Below are 21,670 nucleotides of genomic sequence, written 5' to 3'. Positions count from 1 at the left end.
GAAAGAAACAGCTGCACAGCATATAACATATAGTACAGAAGAAAGGTAAAATTGAAGAATAAAGAGGAATGCAAAAATAAAAGGACAAACTAAATGTGAGGAGGAAACATTGTAATATGCAGGGAATATGGACGCAAAGATACAAGATGGTATAAGAATATTTCAGGAAAGAAATTAAATCAAATACTGTGACAAGATTTAGCAAATGAAGACAAAAACAGATGAGAAAAAAAAACAGCTTAAAGAACTTTCTAACATTGCTAGTTTAGATTGATAAAGCAGACAGTTGGTTTGCATTAAAGAAGGAATGGTTAAAAAGAAATTTCTGATAAAAGAAACACAAATGAAACATAAATTATATCTAAAAAGCAAATTAAGCAGAAAGAGGATTCAGGAAATAGAAAGACTGATTTGTAGTTTTTAGTTCTGTCTGTAACAACGTTTTCATGTAACATGCATCAGATGTGAATTAATGATAATATCAAAGTTTTGCTTATACAGAAACTTTTGATATTAAGGCAAAATGAAATGTAGGAAGGATGTTAAACAACAAGACATAATTATACAACATTGGAATTACTAACAGAAACATATTACATTTAAATGATGCTACAACGTACTGCTTTTTTTTAACAACAAAGCTATTAACAAGGGTACAAGACAACAATGAATAACCATTAATGACATAACTCATTACAAGGGTAATTATAAAAATTAGTCACAGTTAAACGTGACAACAGGAAACTTGGTCATTGACCACATTTAATTAAGTGATAAAATGACCATGGGAGATAAAGGTGTTTTGAGAAAGGACATCCCCAGGGAGTCACGGGTACGTACCAGGGAAACCAGGGGTGGTCTGCCCAAGGGGAGTAAAAGGGGTATGCTGCATAGCCAACTGGTGAAGCTTGGTCAACTGCAGGGCAGGATGGGAAATTAGAGCTAACCAATCAAATGGAATTATATCAGAATACAGAAACCATCTTTCTTTAAAAACAGGATTAATTAATTATATTAAATACATACTTAAAGTCAACCATAATTTTATTCTACTATTTAGAAATAAATGTGCTATGATTAATGACATTTTTTACTGTTATACATATAAATAACTACTGTTAATTGTTAAATTATTATTTACATTGAAACGATTAACAAATTTTAAGATACTAACACAAAGCTAATAATTTGTATCTGGGCCAATGTACTTTCAAGCAAAAATAAATTACAGAACAAACTCCAAGTAATTCACATTGAACTATGCATTACTCTGCTACACACAATTGAAACTACAGCAAACTCTCTTTCACTTATTAACAACAGAAAGTAAATACTGCCCAGAACAAATGAAAAAGGGCATTGATTGTAGTGCACAGGACTCACGTCAGGATGAGGAATTGCATACTGTCCCTGAACTGTGTATGCCTAAAACAAAAGGTTAAAAACATGCAATTACATTTACCTATGCATTTTAATATATTAAATTAAACCACAACAAAACAATAAAATACTACAAAACCACTTAAAAGAGCTACATTTAAATTAAAGCATTAGTGTTGATTTCTTAAAGCACACAAAAATCTTTAAGTTAAAGGAATAGTTTGCCCTTTTAGCCAGATAGAGTTTTAGTCCAATTCCAGCTATATGCCATAGATTGTTTTTGTTTTACTTTTCTCTCCTGTAGACTCTAATTTCTATTGCAGTGGGATTCCATCAGAGTCAGTATGACTGAAGTACGGTGTGTAAATGGCTATTTATCATAGGTAAGTCTGCAATTTGAGTGGTTTTTCACCTGGGAAACAAGGAAGCTCAGCCATGATTCCTCCTATCCTAACTCGAAGCCCATGCACCAGGAATCACAAGACAATAATCCAGAGCTGCAAGTCCGTTTATTTCTCTATCTCAAGGTTGGGGATATCGTGTCCACTTGCACCCCTTGTGTCATCACAGCTGTGAGTAGTTAACTCATCACAGATCCAGGATTGTATATGGAATCTCCTGGTCAACTTAGAAAAACTGACAAACGTTGGAATCAGAAGTGAGATAAGTTATATACTGTCTTAGTCAGCTAAAGTTAAAAATCACACAACACCAGGTTAAAGTCCAACAGGTTTATTTGGAAGTACAAGCTTTTGGAGTGCTGCTGTTTCATCAGGTAGGTAGCCTGTTGGACAATAACCTAGTGTTGTCTGATTTTTATTTGTCCACCCCAGTCCAACACCTGCAACTCCACATCATTAGTAAGGCTAAAACAGATATGGGCAGGGGAACAAAAGTATTGATGCTGATTGGCATGCCAATTTTCTGTTACATCAAGGCAGGCGAAGGACGGCCCCAAGAATTTTCATTTTTTAAAAAAGAATCAACGTGTTTCGACATTTTGTGACATGCCTTTGTGGCATAAGGGACTTGAACCTGAACTGGAGACATTACATGATGCATACGGTGCCAAGAATTAGGATAATCCATTGACTGCAGTTAACACTGTTAAAGAGCAATTCAAGACCATGTACAGATTTTGTAGGCTGTGCACAGGCTGCCTAATGAATCTGAGGCAGACCAGCTGCATTGATACAGAGATACAGTGGGGATTCATTCTTGGCCAGCCCAGACAATTAGGTGATCTCTATGAAAGGAAGAATGGCACCGAGACACACAGCCATTGGCATACTGATGCCATTGGTTCAGCACAGGGTGATGGGGGTGAAGCATGGTCATTAAGTTTTTGGATAGCAAGGAGTCATTACAGCACAATGCCTGCAGGGTTCTAGGTAGAGGGGGAAAAAAGTCCTAAACATAATTTGAAAGTTACTTGAGCATAAGAAAGTCAACAGTTAGTATTAAATTTCATTCAGAATTTCAGACCTAGTTGTGAGAAGGAACAATGTCCAGGAGAAGCAGATCCTGAGGGCAACAGCAGAGCCACGGGAGTCAAGAAGGCAATGGAGGCTATTTCCTCAACATAACTTGTCTCACTGTAGATGAAGATACGTTGAGATGACAAAGATTCAAAGCTGCAGGACACTGCATCTGCCCAGGGAGACAGTCACTGAGATTTATGCTCTTGTTAGCAAAGACCTCATGGCAGTAAAGACAGCATTGGTCACTGTGTCCCACCAGTAGCCACTCAATTCTCTGTGGTCTTGAACCTGTTCATTCCTGGCTCCTCCCATAAATCAGCTGTGGACACTGTTAGTGGCCCTCAAACAGATAATTACTAATGAAAAGTTTGGTTCACTGATTACCTTTTTTGTGGCAAAGTGCTACAATCACAGCCATCTGCTCACTTAAACAATCATTGAACAGCTAGGTCATCAGGTATTTGAGAAGCAGGTTATGATGCATCAACTGATCATAGAATATTAGAATCATTGGGCTGTACAGTACAGAAACAGACCCTTCGGTACAACTCGTCCATGCTGAACAGACATCCTAAATTAATCAAGTCCCAGCTGCTAGCATTCGGCCCATATCCCTCCAAATACTTCCTATTCATGTACCCACCCAGATGCCTTTTAAATGTTATAATTGTATCAGCCTCCACAACTTCCTCTAAAACCTTATTCCATACACACAACACCCTCTTCTTGAAAAAGTTGCCCTTTAGGTCCCTTTTAAATCTTTTCCCTCTCACCCTAAACCTATGTCCTCTAGTTCTGGATTCACCCAAACTATGGAAAAGACTTTGTCTATTTACCCTAACCATTCCCCTCATGATTTTATAAACCGTTATAATGCGTCTGACATTCCAGGGAAAAGAGCCCCAGCCTATTCAGCCTCTCCATACAGCTCACATCCTCCAACCCTGGCAACATTCTTGTAAATATTTTCTGAACCATTTCAAGTTTCACAACATCCCCCTGTAGGAGGAAGACCAGAATTGCATACAATGTTCCAAAAGTGGCCTAATCAATGTCCTCTACAGTCATAACATGGCCTCCCAACTCCTGTGCTGAATACTTTAACCAATAAAGGAAAGCATACCATAAACCACCTTCGCTATCTTATCTACTTGCAACTCCACTTTCAAGGAATTATGACCCTGCAATCCAAGGTCTCTTTGTTTAGCAACACTCCTCAGTACCTTGTACACGTAATGATAAGTCCTGCCTTATTTTGCCTTTCCAAAATGCAGGACCTAATTTATCTAAATTAAACTCCATCTGCCAATCTTTGGTCCATTGGCCCATCTGATCAAGATCCCGTTGTATTCTGAGGTAACCTTCTTCGCTGTCCATTATGCCTCTAATTTTGAAGTCACCTGCAAACTTACTAACTATACCTCCTTTCTTCACACCCAAATCACTTACATAAACGATGGGAAAGCTGTGGATCCAGCACCAATCTTTGAGGCATACCACTGATCAGTTTGAAAAGCAACTCTTTACCACCACCCTCAATCTTTTACCTTCGAGCCATCTCTGTATCCAAATGGCTAGTTCTCCCTGTATTCAATGTGATGTAACCTTGCTAACTTGTCTACTATGAGGAATCTGGTTGAACACCTTACTGAAGTCCAAATAGATCACATAAACCGTTCTGATCAGGAAGACCTTAACTTGCAATTCTTCAAAGGTATTGCATATGATAGAGGTTTGCTTCTTTTTCCATAATATGGCCCTCCGAGGTCTGCTGCACCTGCTTGATTGCAATGATAACCTCCTCATCAGGGCTCACTGCATAGATGCTCTCAGTCTGAGGGTCCAAGGAGGCCAATAAAATTGATGGTGATGCTGGTGTCTATCAGCTGTGGCATCCTAATCCTCGTTGTTTGCCTCAGCCCTAATCTGATATTCTGGATGGCTGGTGAGAAGCATCAGCCGGGGCCTCCAAACATCCTGTATCATCAGCCATAATGAAAGTTTCAGGTAACATATAGTGTGGCAGGCATACTTGGTATGTCTGTGTGCAAGTTCTGCATGCATTTCAAGTGCTACTGCAAATGTTGTCCACAAGGTTGATCGATTTCTGAAATGGAGGGTCTCGTGTGATCAAACCCATGAACCATTGTGGAGAATCCAAACTGAATGGGCTCTTTCATTCTCAGCCTATGACCACATGCCACTCAAGGAGTTCTAACATGCGAAGTCACATTTGCTACTTGTTACACCTCGCTGGGTAGAATGTTTGAAATCAAGCCCCACTCTTCCCAGAGACCTCTCCTAAGTTAAAGATTTTTCAAAGTACCAGAATTCCCCAATTTAGCTGTTCCTCTGACCCAACATGGGCCAAGTTTCTGTATTTAACAAGAACAACTACTTATTACAAATAAATAATTTCTAGCTATAGATAAACAATTATAAACCCTTGGCATATAACCTTACTAGTTAAAACTCTAACTGCCTTGAAACTCCCCCTCTACACACTCAAAGAGTCGACACAGGAAAATAATATTGCTTCTTAATCTTCCTTCCACAGAATCTTTCACTTGCTTGCAGGAGGTGGTGTGACCGGTTTCCACTTCGAAAAATCTTCAACTTATTAATTAAACGTTGCAACCTCCAGCAACTGGAAAGAGGAAACAGGAAGCCTGGTTGTCCTCAGGCTTCAGATGTTTGTTATTGCAGGGCAAAAGCAGCTCCTTTTCCGACAGAGGTCTGCAGGTTTCTTCCAAAATATTCTCACACCTGGGAGCCAATCACAGTCATTGATATGCAGAAGGTCTTTGTCAGTGATAAGTGGTCACTAGACCATAGACCAAACAATTATTGTTGCCAGTCGAAGATTCGTTTGTACACACCACTTGGTTCCAGCTCAACTGTACACAAGCTTCCACTATTGCTTGAATAAACAGTTATATGAACAGCATTTACGATGAACATTAGATTATTTGTTTTTAAAAGGTGTCAGAATCCTTCAATAGTCATTGGTTTCTCATTTCAGTTCACAATCAAAAATACAGAAAAATAACAAGATAGTAATCAACAAGAAGAGAGTTAGCTCTTCAGCCATGAGAAGGAACACAGATTTGAAATTGACAGTAAGAAAAACTATAGTTGAGTAATCAGAACAGAGGGTGGCACGGTGGCACAGTGGTTAGCACTGCTGCCTCACAGCACCAGGACCCGAGTTCAATTCTCACCTCGGGCAACTGTGAGTGTGGAGTTTGTACATTCTCCCTGTGTCTGTGTCCAGGTGCTCCGGTTTCCTCCCACAGTCCAAAGATGTGCAGGTTAGCTGAATTGGCCATGCTAAATTGCTCGTAGTGTTAGGTGCAGGGGTAAATGTAGGGGAATGGGTCTGAGTGGGCTGCTCTTTAGAGGGTCGGTGTGGACTTGTTGGACCGAAGGGCCTGTTTCCATACTGTAGTGAATCTAATCTAATCACAGGTATCACAAGGAGAAACTGAACATCCTTAGTATCCTTGTAAAGCAAACCAGTACAATTATGAACACACTACTTCCATGAAGAAGACAGAAAACCATGGAAAGCTCTACACAAATCCAAGGAATGGAAATTTAAAATGAGAGAAGGGAGAGTGGGCAGCCTCAGGAAAATAGCTATACAATAGAGTTAAATTGCCACAAAGACTTTCCTGAGAATTTAGAAGGAGGTGGGGTGCAATGACATGAAACTAAGGAATAATGTTGTAATGATGAAGTAATGGTGAGGTAACATCACATGAAGAAGAGTCTAGGGAGAGATCTCTTGGATGAGGTAGTCTTAAGCTTATATACAGTCCATGACTGTATAAAGTGTTAATCGATAAATAAAAGGTTATTGTTAAAACGCACACAGTAAGATGAAATAGACATCAACATTAATGTGTGACAAAAGAAGAAAATCATGTTAGTTTGTCTTGGAGAGTGGAAGTCTTTGTAATGCTGAGACTTCCCATACAACCAAGTTTTCTTCGACATGCTGTCAGACAGACTGGAGTGGTGTGCATCCTCTTAACAGATAAAATCCAGTTTGTCTTCATTCACTCCGCTGGGATGCCCATCCAGCCTTCCCTGACTTATTGAGCATTACTGACCCTGAATCTTCATCACTCCTTCTTCCATTGAGTGGATGATATACAGTTAGCAAACTCTTTCAGATATCTGACCTTTCTCATGACCATTATGTGGCCTTTTCTACTACACTCCAAGCTCAAAACTTATCAGATCAGGAACTGATGGCCTTTACAGACAATGCCAGTGGCTCATAATGCAAGAAACTACATATCTCATTGCAATCATCAGCATTTTACATATTAGCCTTTCTGATGGGTCAGTAATTACCATGGGTACATGCTCCACACATAATCAGGAGCAACAGGCACCCTGACACAGCATAGCCGGTGTATCAAATGGAGGCCAAATATCCAAATGTCCATCCTGAGGGTTCAACATTACACTCCCTTTATCAGAATAATTTATCCTTTTCCCATGCTGTTCCCAGTTTTTGAGCACCGTACTATGTCTTCTTATTGTGCTTGTGGCCTTTATCACAATGGAAGAGTGCTAATACCTAAATGTCTCAGAAGTGATATTCTCCAAAGATTGCATCAAAGTCATCTAGGTGTATGAAAATGCTGAGTTACAGCCCAAAACTCAGACTGGTGGCTGGGAATTGCTTGATCGATGGAAGAAACTATATTAAAATGCCAAATCTGTATACCTAGGTCTGCTTGATCTGTGAGGTGACCTTCTCTGGACATCATCTTCTCCATCACTGCCTTGATGGACTGCCAGGTCACCTTTAACAAAATGAGAAACATCGCTTCCCTAGTTCCAGGTCTCTACTTCTCTGACTGCATGTGCATTTCAGTAATTAATTCAGTGAAATGCAACCACAAAAAGAACTACCAGTCTGGCTTAATTCAGGTCTGCTTTCTTTTAGAATTGCCAACATTTCCCATTGGTGGATTGCAGCTTTTGCAGTTAATGAAAATACTTCTAGAGATTGGTATTGTTTCCAGGTCCTGAATCTATGTCTATTACCCAATCCTAGAAGGAAATAAGGTCTCTGATGAAAAAAATCCCATTGCTAAGTTCTCTGCTGTTTATCTGGAAGTAATGGCATATACTTTATACACTGATATGGTAATGAAATATACCAATTATACAAGGGCAATCGATTCCCCAAATATTTACGAAGCAGTAACTCAGTAAGATAATATGGCATGCAATAATTTATATCTGTGATTTGCAATTTAACCAAATTGTTATTTGAAATAGGGGAAGACCAATAGGAACATAACAAAATCAAACTTCATGAATTGAATATAGAATATGAAAGCTGTCCCAATATTAAATTAAAAGCTGTTAAATAAATTCACATTGATACAATATTAAGAACTGAGGATATGAAAATTGAGAATAATTAGGCTTATTACCAGATGATAAGGTATTAGTCACCCCCTATATAAATAAGATATGGCATACTAAATTTAGAAATTAATAATTAAGACAAGGAAGAAGACAGAAAAAGATTTGAAAAAAACTAACAGGCGCTGACTGATGTTGGGCCAAGACGCTGTGGTTTCCTGCAGAAGCCAAAATGGTGTCTGCTCTTACCTGGCCACCTGCAAAAATGACGGGTGCAGAGGCAGGTTTTGGGCGATAGGGAATAGTAGCGCCTTTGGGTGGGGACTAAAGACAAGGAACACAAAGTAAATAGAGCAATCTTTTACTTACATATCTTCTTACTAAATTTAAAGGATTTTCTTGCTTTTGTAACTGGCTTCACAAAACAATTTGAAGCATTAATTTCAACATTCAACTCAATAATATTGATGGTAACAGTTCCTCAAAAATGTTATGAACAATTTAAGATTAATTTTATGATTGAACAGATAATTACTAGTATAATTATATGATCTAATATGAATTTATTTTCATCACTAGAAAAGTTTAATTATAGAATTATTCTAGCTAGTGACTGCAAAATTCAATTGTAAGGATACAATTTACATTTTGCTCCAAATGTCATACCTCCAGCATCACCACACAGATCTGCTTTACACATTGAATAATGGCATCTGGTGTGCCAGAAATAGTAACTGCACGTTCAGTGGAGTTTGGAAGCATATCACCTGCTACCTGCACCTGGGCTCCTGTAGTCTATGAACAAACAAGAGTAAGACTAGATTCATGATTCCACAGGTACAGTTGAAAGACATTGAATTACAAGTTTTCTATACTAAAAAGTTTTCAAAAATTATTTTCTAAATATTTGTAATCTTAACATTTCTAGTGATTAACATTTTCAATAACACTAATCTATTATATATCCGGAAACACCCCTTACCCCAGAATGATTCTGAAAAAGTTCCTACAAAAGATAAATATTTTATACATTATTTGTTGTAGTTAGAATATATTTTTTGAATTGGATATAGGTTTGCTCTCTGAGCTAGAAGGTTCATTTTCAGACGTTTCATCACCATACTAGGTAACTTCATCAGTGAGTCTCCAGGTAAAGCGCTGGTGGCATGGCCTGCTTTCTATTTATTTCTGACACATAAATAGAAAGCAGGCCAAGCCACCAGTGCTTCATCCGGAGGCTCACCGATGACGTTACCTAATACATTTTGACAAAATGTCTGAAAACGAATCTTCTAGCTCAGCGAGCAAACCTATATCCAGAACCTCAACCTGAGTTACAAATCTTCTCAAAACTCACTATTTATTGAACTATATATTTGTAAAATTTGACGTACATTGAAAATGCTCACACTTAAATATTAAAGTAGAATTATGATTTCTTCAAGAGATTCAATAAAGCATGAGACTTTTCCTCTGGCTTTGGACTAACTTCCATAAGAGTGTACTTGAGGATTTGTGTCAATTTTTTTAGGATTTTAAATATATCTTATGTACAATGCAATGACATTCCATGGCATAAATCTAAAATCCTTTTAGATTTTATTGATTAAGGAATATAATTTGATCCATGATCCACAAATTCTAACACAAATAATAAAGAATTAATAAAAGTAATGCAACATGGCATCTAGCATAAAATGATAAGATTACCTATAAATTACCTATACATTGTATCATACATTTGCTATAATGACATATTTTTATTGCATATTAAGGGGTTTATCTTTTTTCCTGTGGCAGATATGAAAACGTCAAAATTAGATTGATGTGTTGAAATTCGCTTCCTTCTACTGGTTGAATTGAGTGTGACAATCAGGTTTTTGTTGATGCAAGACCACAGCAGAAAATTGTCTACAATGCTGTAATAAATGCTACTAAATTGGAGGGGAGATTTCCTATAAATGCTTGTCAAAACAAAATTATAAGCCTACTCTTCAAAAACTGATTTTTTATTTTACTTCAAGTACTGCAGAGATGAATCCAAGATAATGAATAGAAAATAAAAGAACTGTGGCATTTTTCTGAATTTGAATGAAAGAATTCAATGGGAAAATTGCCTTACAAATAAGATAGAACAAGATCTGAAATATATTTACAGTTCTCCTGCAATTACAGTTGATGAAAAATTGTTTGAGCAAAGTAAAGCAACTTCTACCCAGCATTCAGTTGTGCTATATCTCTCCTTGAAGGAGTGTTTGCTGTCACTGGATATAAAATATGTGAAACTGTTCCATGATCAAGCCAAGAAATGATTCAGTTTATTAGCACAATTAATTAATAAAATTAAAAGAAAGTTAGAAGCTGTAAGAATTACAAAATAAAAATCAACCCTTCATCAAGGGAAATCACACCTCTGAGGTGTTCATTTACCATTAGTGCACAAATGAAGACTAATTTTCTGAGTCTGTTAGCTGTGACATTGCATCTTGGAAAATGTGGACAGCTTGTAAAGGCTTTCCTGTTGTGTGTGGCCAATAGGTACGTGGGGAACATTTCTGGCAATTAGTACAAACTTGGAAAGTTAAACTTGTAATACTTTGTGCTCAATTAACAGATGAGGTAGAGTAATATAAAAATGTTTTCCAAAAATAGCCATTTGCAAGCACAGTGCTTGCATATTGCTGAAAAAGTAACACATTTTGGCAACGATTTTCATCTTTCAGCATAAATTGCAAGTGATACCAGATTATCAGGAAAATATTTATGCTCAATGAGAGGAACTGATTGATTGGCAAAAGGACTCTGATTGCCACAGGTCATTTACCATTTAATGATAATCAACAGCTAACTGTCAGACTTTGTTTAAATGGTAAGCCAGTTAAGTTGACTCTGATTAGTTGAGATATTGTCCTGAGACACAAAGAAAACAATGGCTGTCATCTATCTTACTAAGTTGAAGTAGGCCGAGTGTATTAATATATGCAGCTTCCAGTATTATTTGCTGAATAATCCTAAGTATGAAAGAATTACACTGTCAACACATTTAGGATTGTCAGTTGGGCTTGCAGTGTGGCACATTTTCTTGCACTTGTGGCTACGTATACCAAGATCCCTGCTATTTGCAAACACAAGAACATATACACACACTGTGCCTGGTTGAAAACCATATTCATGTTTCCTTCACATACTACATGAAGCCTTTAATATCTAAGAAAAATCTACCTCTTTCTTGAATGTATTCAGTGACTTTGCCTTCAAGCCTTCTGTGGTAGAAATTTCCACAGGTTGAAATCTTTTGAGCGAAGGAAGTTTTCCTGATTTCAGTCCTAAATAGTCCACCCCATATCCTGAGAGTTTGTCCCTTGGTTCTAGAGTACACAACAAAGGAAAACATCCTGCTTGCAAATAGTCTCTCCTGCCCTGTTTGAATTTTACACATTTCAATCAGATCCCCTCTTGTCCTTCTAAATTCTAGTTCTGCCAGCCCCAGCATCAGCCTAGTGAACCTCCACTGCACTCTCTCTATGGCAAGTATATCCTTTCAAAGGTAGGGAGGCCAAACACTTGCATGCAAAACTCCAGGTGTGCACCACCAAGGTGATGTGTAACTTCAATAAGACATCCCCCTAATTCTGAACTCACATACTCTTGCAATGAAGGTGAATATAACATTTGCCTCCCTAATTACTTGCTCCACATACCTGTCTACTTTTATTGACTGGTGTACCAGGGAACCACAGATGCCTTCATACATCCACACTTCCCAATAAATCATCATTTAAATACTGTTCTTTATGTTTTTTACGCTAAAATATATAACTTCACACTTAGCCAAGTGGAACTGCAACTACTATGTATTTGCCTACTCACTTAACTCGTCTAAATCACATCAAAGCCTCTTTGTATCCTCTTCATAACTCATTATTTCCCTAGTTTTGTGTCATCAGCAAACTTGGAAAAGATGCATTTGGTTTCTTCATCCAGGTAACTTTTAACTATCATGAATAACAGGGAGCCCAACGGGATGCATTGATCCTTATAATCCTCTACTAGTCACTGCCTACAACTCAAAAAAAGGCCATTTATTTCCACTTTCTGTATCCTGACAATCAGTTCCAAATCTATGCTAATATATTATCCCCTATCCATTGTGCTTTAGTCTTGCCCACTAACCTCTTCTGAGGGACCTTATCAACTTGACTAGTTACATCCTTAAAAACCACCAGTAGATTAGCTCAGCTTAATTTGTCTTTCACAAATCCATTGAAGACTTGTCCAATCCCATTAATACTTTTTAAATAAGACCACAAGAAATAGGATCAGGAGTAGACCATTCAGCCCTTTGAGCGTACCATGCCATCCAATGGGATCATGGCTGATCTGACATTTGTCACAACCATTTTCATGCCCTTTCTCCATAATCCTTGATTCCCTTCCTGATGGAGAATTTATCTAATTAAACTCTAGCATTTTCCCCATGGCAGATGTAAAGTTAACTGGTCTGCAATTATTTATGTTTTTCTCTCCTTTCCTTTTTAAATAGTGGTCTTGCACTTGCCACCCTTCAATCTATAGGAACTGCTCCAGAATCTATAGATATTTGAAAAATGACCACTAATGTATACTATATACACAGGACGACCTCCTTTACTTCTCTGGCTTGTAAATTATCAGGCCCTGACGATATGTTAGCCTTTAACCCCATTAATTTCCTCAGCAGCATTTTCTTACTATTACCGATTTCCTTCAATTCCACGCTCTCACCATCAGGGGTAGATTTTGAAAATATGATCAAAAACGCAAACAGAAAAACAAAACACAAACAGTTGAGCCATGCCCTTAATGAATGATGGAGCATGCTCAATGGGTCAAGTGGTCTACTTTTGCTCCTATTTCATATCTTCATATGTTGGCAACTAATTTTCAATCATCAATAATTAGTGTATTCTTCATGGCAACATAGTTATCAATCAAAGTCCTGTTGCCATCCAATCAATTTGCTCAAATCGTGCATTTTAACATTGTTTTCCCTTTACTTTGGTATTCCTTATGAATTGTCCTAATAAGTGCAAGACAAAAGCTATTACAAAATATGTTTTTTTTCATTTTATTATATAAGAAAAATGACACACACCAAATCTTGGTGTTGTTAGCATAACATGGGGGCAGAGTTTTATCTATCATTGTTCTCTACAGCCAAAATATGTGACCCACCTTTGAGAAAGCTAAAAGGAATAAACAGTTCTAAAACAAATTAAAATGCAAATTTAGTCAGAAAACCAGATTATACGAAGAACAATGTGGCAAAATCTAAACTTATCAAGCTTGTTAATTTACTTGAATAAACCATTTTCTGAAAGATGTTCCATGTGATCACACAAACAGAGATATCTGAACATATCCAGAGCCTACAGCCTGTAAGTTAAAACTCTCATGGCTACAAACCCTATGATCATCCAAACTGCCACTTTCCTCTGGTGAACCTGAAAATGGCTGAATAAATACCTTCTGAAGAAGGGCCACTAAACTCAAAACATTAACTCTGTTTTCTCACCATAAATGCTGCCAAGCGTGCTGAATTTCTTTAGCAATTTCTATTTTTGTTTGATTCTGAAGGAATTCCACCTTCGCCAGTTGAAGCAGCATTTGCACAATGGCAAAAATTGCTTATCAGAATTTAAAATAGTAAAAGCTGGCCTTCATGCCCATAAATTCTCTTGAGTCCCACAGCCAAATAAATTCACTTGCTGACTTGTGGGAATGAGTTGCAAATTTGTAGAAGGATCTAGCCACGAAAATTAGGTCCTTGGAGACAATCAGGTGAAAGATGGAACCTACAGCTTCAAGGAAATAAAAAGTTAAAGCTGCCTAAGTTTCCTAACAACACTGTGAATGTGCCTATGCACAGGAGAGGCAGTAGAACAATAGTAATGTCACTGGGCTAATAAGGCCAACCCCAGTCAAATGTTCTCAAGATATGAGTTTGAATCCCACCACAGCAGATGGTGAAAATTGAAATCAATAAAATCTGGAATTAAGAGCCAGTCTAATGGCAGCCATTGGATTAGTGTAAAAATCCTATATGGTTCACTTTTGCATTTTAGGGAAGAACATCTGCCATCTTTGTCTGCCCTACACGTGACTCCAGACCCACAGCAACGTGGTTGATGTTTAACTGTCCTTATGATCAATAAATGCTGGCCTAGCCAGCAATGCTGAGATCCCATCAACATTTTTTGTTTAAAATTCAGCCTCTCCTGGTTCATAATTCAGCTCCCCAACAGGTTTGGCCTAACAAGCAAGCAGCCAGTAATTCCTCACTCAGCCACCTAACTAAAATCACAGACTTCATAATTATTGGGTTTGCTATATTTACACAGAACAGTTTCTTTTCCTCAAGTTGGCCCATTCATCTGTTCAAAATAGCAGGTCAATATTGGGATGTGAGCTAGGGCACCAAGAGGAAGTGGAAACAGATTTTTTAATTGATTTTTTTCTGTCAATCTTTGAGCGAAAGATCAGGGCCAGTGTTACTACTTTAAAGCTACTGGTTTCACAGATATACAATTTGGGGATTCAATCAATCAACTTTAGCTCTTTGTTCAAGTTCTGGCTATGGAAATAGTAACAAGAATTTTCTTTTCTTTTATTATCTTTCTGGATTGAAAGATAAAATAAGATTTTAGCATTTTGTTTAGCCCAATGTCACATGAACATTATTGAAAAGCAAAACTCTTAATATCAGCAGGGAAACATTAACACTCCAATCATAAATTTAGCATACAAAATGGATGAAATTAGTCCCATCATCTCCCCATGCCGTCTGCAAAAGAGTTGAATTTGGGAAGATGATTTCAAAAGTGAATCCAACCTGCATCAAACCAACCTACTTCTGCTTTAAAAGATGCATGATTCCTTGGGGAGGGTTCGGAGGTGGTTTCCCACAATTACCAACTCTTCCTCAAACACAACACCACCTCTCCTGAATCACTGGCAGCATAGCACTAAACCTCTCAATGATCAATGACTCTCCTGATCATCAATCCTCTCATGTGATCACAAAGGTCTTGATCACCAATCTTCCCATTGATTACTGATATTCCCCAGCCATCTCCCTGACTACCAAATCCCCCTATGAACAGTAACCATTTGCATGCAGCCACCAATTTCCTCTCCGTGGTCACCAATCATTCCCTGCTATCATGAGCCCCAAATCACTGACTGTTCCCAACCATCGATTTCACCCAGCTATTTTCATCCACTGTGCAACAAATGAGTACTCCCTCCCAATCACCAACATTTTCCCACAATGGTATATAAAACATAATCAAATTTCTACAGGACCATTTTAGGATACTTGTCCATGATATCTGTCAGAATACTGTCTAATGGTACTTAACAATGTAATTAAGTTAAAATTACTTCCAATTATTGTTGTTACAAACTTTTTTAAAAAATGACTACATTTAATTTATAAGATATATAAATTACTCTCTCATAATTCAAGTAATAGATGCACATACTTTGCAGTTGCTTTTCCCTTTATGATGAGAGTAGCATGTATTAAAAATTATACAGATTAAATATCAAATTCCAGTGTCTAAAGCATTACCTCGCGGATTTCTTTGATCTTTGAACCTCCTTTCCCTATGAGAGAGCCACATTGGCTTGCTGGAACAACTAGACGTAATGTCACAGGTGGTTTACTTGTCACTGTGCTATTTGTCATTGAAGAATTTATATCCTGTAATAACAATTTCAGTAAAAATTAGTCTCAGATTAGTTATTCCATTTGAAACTTTAACCGTCTTCTCAGAATATCATTACAACAAATCCAGGAACCATAAAGGAGAACAGGCATGGAATTCATTGTGAATTCCATTGAAATAAATACCCACAGAATCTCAAACAGATGGTCAAGAGTTGATATGTACATTGAAATGCACCAGATTAAGTAAATTGAAAACACTGGGCGCTTAAGATACCTACATACATTGCATGCTGATAAATGTAGATTCAATTATGTCAATAATGGCAATCACCAAATGTGTAATATTATGCATGAAGAGGAATTTAGCTTTTGCTGTGTTTCACAGGTGACAGTGGTCACAACGTTTATCTCCCATTCACCATTTTTTAGGCATTGCATGTGATATTTTTGCCATTGAGTAAAAAGTGAGGTCTGCAGATGCTGGAGATCAGAGCTGAAAATGTGTTGCTGGTTAAAGTGCAGCAGGTCAGGCAGCATCCAAGGAACAGGAAATTTGACGTTTCGGGCAAAATCCCTTCATATTTTTGCCATCACTTGAAAATGTAGAGTAGACATATTGTGGCATCAATCAAATTGTAATGCTGATTTGACATCAACACTGGCATGTTGGAGCTCAATGTTCTCGCAAAAACCCCATCTTAACTTCACACAGTTGCTTTCAACAGCAGAAAAAAACCTTCCTTCTACCTACTCCATGAATACAATTTAAGTGCATCAACAATATTCAGCTTAATTTCTGATAGATTTCTATTGGCTGTTGCTGCAGTTGTAGAAGTTTTGGGGGCATGCAAGGCTTCTGTAAAGTGTTAAAATTTACAAGGAGTAATATGAAATGTGCTGAAGAAGTTACCATTGACTTCAAGTATTCATTACAAATCATTTGCTTCCTGACACTGGTCACTCCCCTTGGACTATAGCATGATGAGGAGAAAGTAGATATTGCTACAGAATAAGACATATTTGCTAGGAAGAATGTAAAAGAACCTACACAGCAAGGCAAGCATGTTGGAAAAGTGAGAAGGAGGAAGAAATCCTCTCACTAGGAAATTCTATCCACCCAGGTTATTTAGGGAACAGTACTCCTACTTGAACCTCAGCAAAAAAGCAGTGGGTCGCTCACCAGTGGGTGCATCCAGCAAGTGGCCTTCTCTGCCTGCCTCCCCACCATCTCAGAAATTTAGATTACAGCAGAGTGATGGGGGGAGCAACAGCAAACCCTTCAGCTCATGGGACTGGTGAGGTCCTTAAATAAGGGCCTCATTCCACTACTGCCAGTATTTCATTCCCAAAGGTGAAAACAATACCTTAAAGCAGTAGCCTCTAACATTTTAAGCACAAGATCACTTTTTAAAATTAAGTGCAAGCCAGGTTCTAGCCAAAATCAAATATAGAATAAACAATTTATTTTTAGTGTGAAATAACTCTAAAGCCAAGTATATATAATTATTCATTTTGTCCTTTACTGACCAAGTCTCAGTGTGACCTTGTGACTGCACATTATCTGTCAGTGTTTCAAAGTCTATGCTGCAGTTTAAGGTCATTAGTTGTACACAGTCCATCAAACAGTATCTGTGAGGTGGATGCAATATTTGGACTTGATTATCTCCATTTTGGAGAATACTGTCTCATGGACATATGCATGGAGGATTAATTCACAATAGGCAGCATCATGTTTGTCATGTAAGACTGATGATGAAGGGCTTTTGCTCAAATCAAGTTTATCATCTTAACAACATTCATTATCCGAGAAAACTCTATAACTTTACTTGCTAATGCTTGCTAGTGGATTATACTGTGGTAAATGTTAAAAGAGGGGAAATCAAGATAATTTCCGCAAACTGCAAAAAAGACCACATTTGTGCCAAGCATTGTTGTTGCAGCATCAGTTGTAATGGAAATCAGTTTCTTGAATAGAATTTTTTTTTCAAGCATATACCTTTTGAATGCAATCCAGATTTTTGTCACCCTAATTTCTCACCAAGTGTTATACTCTGAATTGCCATTATGTGTCCTTCTTTATTCTTAAAATATTTGAAGACGTCATTGCTTCTTTAATTTTTTCATTCATTCCCGGGATGTGGGCTTCACTGGCCAGGCCAGCATTTATTACTCATCCCTAATTACCCAAAGATCAGTTAACTGTCAACCATATTGCTGTGGGTCTGGAGTCACATGTAGGCCAAATCAGGTAAGGACAGCAGTTTCTTTTCCTAAAGGGCATCAGTGAACCAGATGGGTCTTTTCTGACAATTGACAATGGCTGAATGGGCATTATTAGGCTCTTGGTTCCAGATATTTGTTGAATTCATCTGCCATAGTAGGATTTGACCTCAGGTCCTCAGAACATTACCAGGGTCTCTAGATTATTAGCTGAAAATGTATTGCTGGTTAAAGCACAGCAGGTCAGGCAGCATCCAAGGAACAGGAAATTCGACGTTTCGGGCCAGAGCCCTTCATCCTCTCTAGATTATTAGTCTAGCAACAATACCACTAGGCCATCATCTTACCTTTGCCAAAAAAAACAAAGAACTGTGGGTACTGAAAATCAGAAACAAAACCAGAAAATGATGGGAAAAGCTCAGCAGAGGGTATGGAAGCATTAGAGGAGAGAAAGCAGAGTTAACATTTTGGATCCAGTGACTCTTCATCAGTACTGTTCTGACAAAGGGTCACTGGACCATTCCAGTTTTGAAAGTTTTTCCAGCATTTTCGGTCCTAGCCTTTGACATTTGTGAATGACTTTTTGTATTTAGCTGGAAGATGGCAAATACCCTAAGTTTAAAAAGGGTAGATATTAGGGGACCAGCTAGGCATTCACTGGAATAGCTGAATTTAAGGTTAACAAAGACATGGATAAAGGTTTCACAGTCGATGAGCAAAGTCATAACTGAGATGGAAATAGGCAGTCTAAGTAATGGCACAATTGTGGTCGAAAGGCCATCTTGTGATGGTAAGGTTCAAAGTATCTTAATACTGCCGCCAAGGCAAGGGATTTGGTCAGTAGTAAGGGAACCAGGCTTGGAACAGGGAAAATAATTGTTTTAGCAGTCTTAATACATCATTGGAAAAGATTTGTCTTCAATACAGATATAGTATGTAGTTTCCCTATAGTGGAAGGATTGTGAAATAGGGAGTGAATAGGGCCCCTTAAAGATGAATGTGGTGGCTGTCACTATGTGGAACGACAGGAGGTGGATGAGATACTAAACAAATATTTTGTGCTAGTATTTACTGTGGAGAAGGACATGGAAGCTAGGGAACTTTGGAAAAAAAAATTGTGATGTCTTGGAAAGAGGTCATACTACAGAATAGGTGCTGGAGGTCTTAAAACACTAAAAGGTAAATAAATCCCCAGGACCTGATCAGGAATTTCCCAGAATGTTGTGGGAAACTAGGTAAGAGATTGTTGGGCCCCTTGCAGAGACAGTTGTATCATTAACAGCCATGGGTAAGATGCTGGAAGACTGGAGGTTGGCTAATGTGGTGCCTCTAATTAAGAAAAGCTGTAAGGTAAGGCCAGGACGCTATAGACCAGAGAGTCTTACATCAGTGGTGGGTAAGCTGTTGGAGGGAATTCTGTGGGACAAGATTTAAATGCATTTAGAAAGCCAAGGGCTAATCAGAGATAGTCAGCGTGGTTTTGTGTGTAGGAAATTATCGCTCACTAATTTGATTGAGTTTTTTAAAGAGGTGACAAAGAAGATGAAGACAGAGCAGTAGACATTGTCTATATGAACTTCACCAAAGAAGGGTAGACTGGTTAGTAGGTTTAGATCACCTATAGGATCCAGGAAGAGCTAGACATTAGGATACAAAATTGGCTTGATGGTAGAAGACAGAGGGTGGTGGTAGAGGGTTGCTTTTGAGACAGGAGGCCTGTGACTAGCAGTGTGCCACAAGGATTAGGGCTGGGTCCACTATTTTTTGTCATTTATATAAATGATTTGGATGTGAATATAGCAGGTTTGGTTAATAAGTTTGCAGATAACACCAAAATAGGTGACATGATGAATAGTGAAAAAGATTATTGGAGGGCAATGGGACCTTGATCAAAGAGGGCAATGGACTGAGAAGTAGCAGATGGAGTTTAATTTAGATAAATTTGACATGTTGCATTTTGGAAAGGCAATCCAGGGCAGGAATAATCCAGTTAATAGTAAGGCCCTGGGAGCATTGTCAAACAAAGAATCTTAGGGGTGCATGCGCGTATTTCCTTGAAAGTGGAGTCACAGATAGACAGGGTTTGGCAGGCTTGCCTTCATTAGTCAAAATATTGAGTATAGGAGTTATGGTTTCACAGGATTTTGTTGAGGCTCTTATAGAATACTGCATACAATTCTGGTCACCCTTCTATAAGAAAGATGTTGTTAAACTTGACAAGGTGCACTAAGATTTACAAGGATATTATTGGGCCTGGAGAGTTTTTGAGTTTTAGGGTAAGGCTGAATAGGTTGAGGTTTTTATTTCCTGGCGTGTCAGATGCTGAAGGGTGACCTTATAGAGGGTTATAAAATCATGAAAGTCATGGAATGAAAAGCCAAGATATTTTTCCTAGCGTGGGGAGACCAAAACTAGAGAGCATGGGTTTAAGGTGATAGTGGAAAGATTTAAAAGGGACCTGGGGGTAACATTTTCATGCTGAGAGTGGTGCGTATACAGAATGAGCTGCGAGAGGAAGTGATAGAGATAGGTACAATTGCAACATTTAAAAGGCATCTGGCTGAGTACATCAATAGGAAAGAACATGAGCAAAGTGCTGACAATGGCATAAGGTCAGATTGGGATGTCTGGTTAGCATGTATGAGTTGGACCAAAGGGTCTGTTTCCGTGCTGTGTGACTCCATGATTCTATCCCAGTGGAGACAACGTGGGTATCAAGATTCCTGATTGTGACTGCAAATAGGTTTACACATGACATCGAGATAGGATAGATTGATTTTTGATCTATCAGGGAATCATGGGATAATGGGGTTCTTTTATTCTAAGATCTGTTAATCCATCTGCTTTGTGACAAGCAGCTTGGACTGTATTACATTGGCAAAGGTGTCAGTAGCCCAGCCTGGCTGACTGACAGTCAACAGCAAGAACATTGGTGGATTAGCAGTGGTGGGAGAACAAATGTAATCATTCTGAAAGTGGACAGTAGTTTCATGTTCCATGATGCCATTGTCACCTTCTCATCGGCTTCTCTGCAATTTGAGCAATGCATTGGGGACAGTTTGCAGAACAATTACTTGTACATTCTGCGAACTGCTTTGAATACTGCTATCCTCAGCTTTGAAAGCAACAGTCTGAGCCTGCATGGCACCAACCTGACCTTGCACGACTTCAATCTGAGCTGCCACTGCTGCACTCAGACATTGGATGGCATTTGTTGATTTCAATGGGAGCTCAGATATAGGACATCAGCCATGCAGATTGGCTTTAAGTGATGTAGGCTTTAACTGATGCTAGCCTCTCATGATTTTGCAGTCTCTGTTTACTCTGCTCACTGGTTGTACAATACAGTCATTTAAATTAGCAAGTTCCATGAAGTTGCCATATGACAAACATCACAACAAGGAGTGTCAGCTAATTCCATCTCAGAATTCCATGCATTCAGTTTGTCTGCTGTTCAATTTACAGCCACATTCATTTTTTAAAAAAA

General features: G+C 38.2%; 1 protein-coding gene across 4 annotated transcripts in view; it reads right to left on the bottom strand.

The window, feature by feature from the left end:
• The window catches only part of zgc:110045 (uncharacterized protein LOC664755 homolog), a 233,645-nt gene that overhangs the window by 29,148 nt on the left and 182,827 nt on the right, over window positions 1-21,670 (bottom strand). For 2 of the 4 annotated variants that reach the window (XM_060825478.1, XM_060825480.1), the window contains exons 6-10: window positions 15,865-15,996; window positions 8,919-9,047; window positions 8,433-8,576; window positions 1,384-1,425; window positions 841-916 (exon numbers count right to left, since the gene is read on the bottom strand). In XM_060825478.1, the coding sequence (XP_060681461.1) occupies window positions 841-916; window positions 1,384-1,425; window positions 8,433-8,576; window positions 8,919-9,047; window positions 15,865-15,996 (523 nt within the window). The remainder of the gene's footprint in view (window positions 1-840; window positions 917-1,383; window positions 1,426-8,432; window positions 8,577-8,918; window positions 9,048-15,864; window positions 15,997-21,670) is intronic. The other 2 variants (XM_060825482.1, XM_060825481.1) reach the window with 1 other exon arrangement.

The sequence above is a fragment of the Hemiscyllium ocellatum genome, chromosome 5, assembly GCF_020745735.1.
Source record: "Hemiscyllium ocellatum isolate sHemOce1 chromosome 5, sHemOce1.pat.X.cur, whole genome shotgun sequence".
NCBI lineage: Eukaryota > Metazoa > Chordata > Chondrichthyes > Orectolobiformes > Hemiscylliidae > Hemiscyllium > Hemiscyllium ocellatum.
Note: the sequence above shows the minus strand (reverse complement) of the source record. Positions and strands in the feature narration are given on the sequence as shown.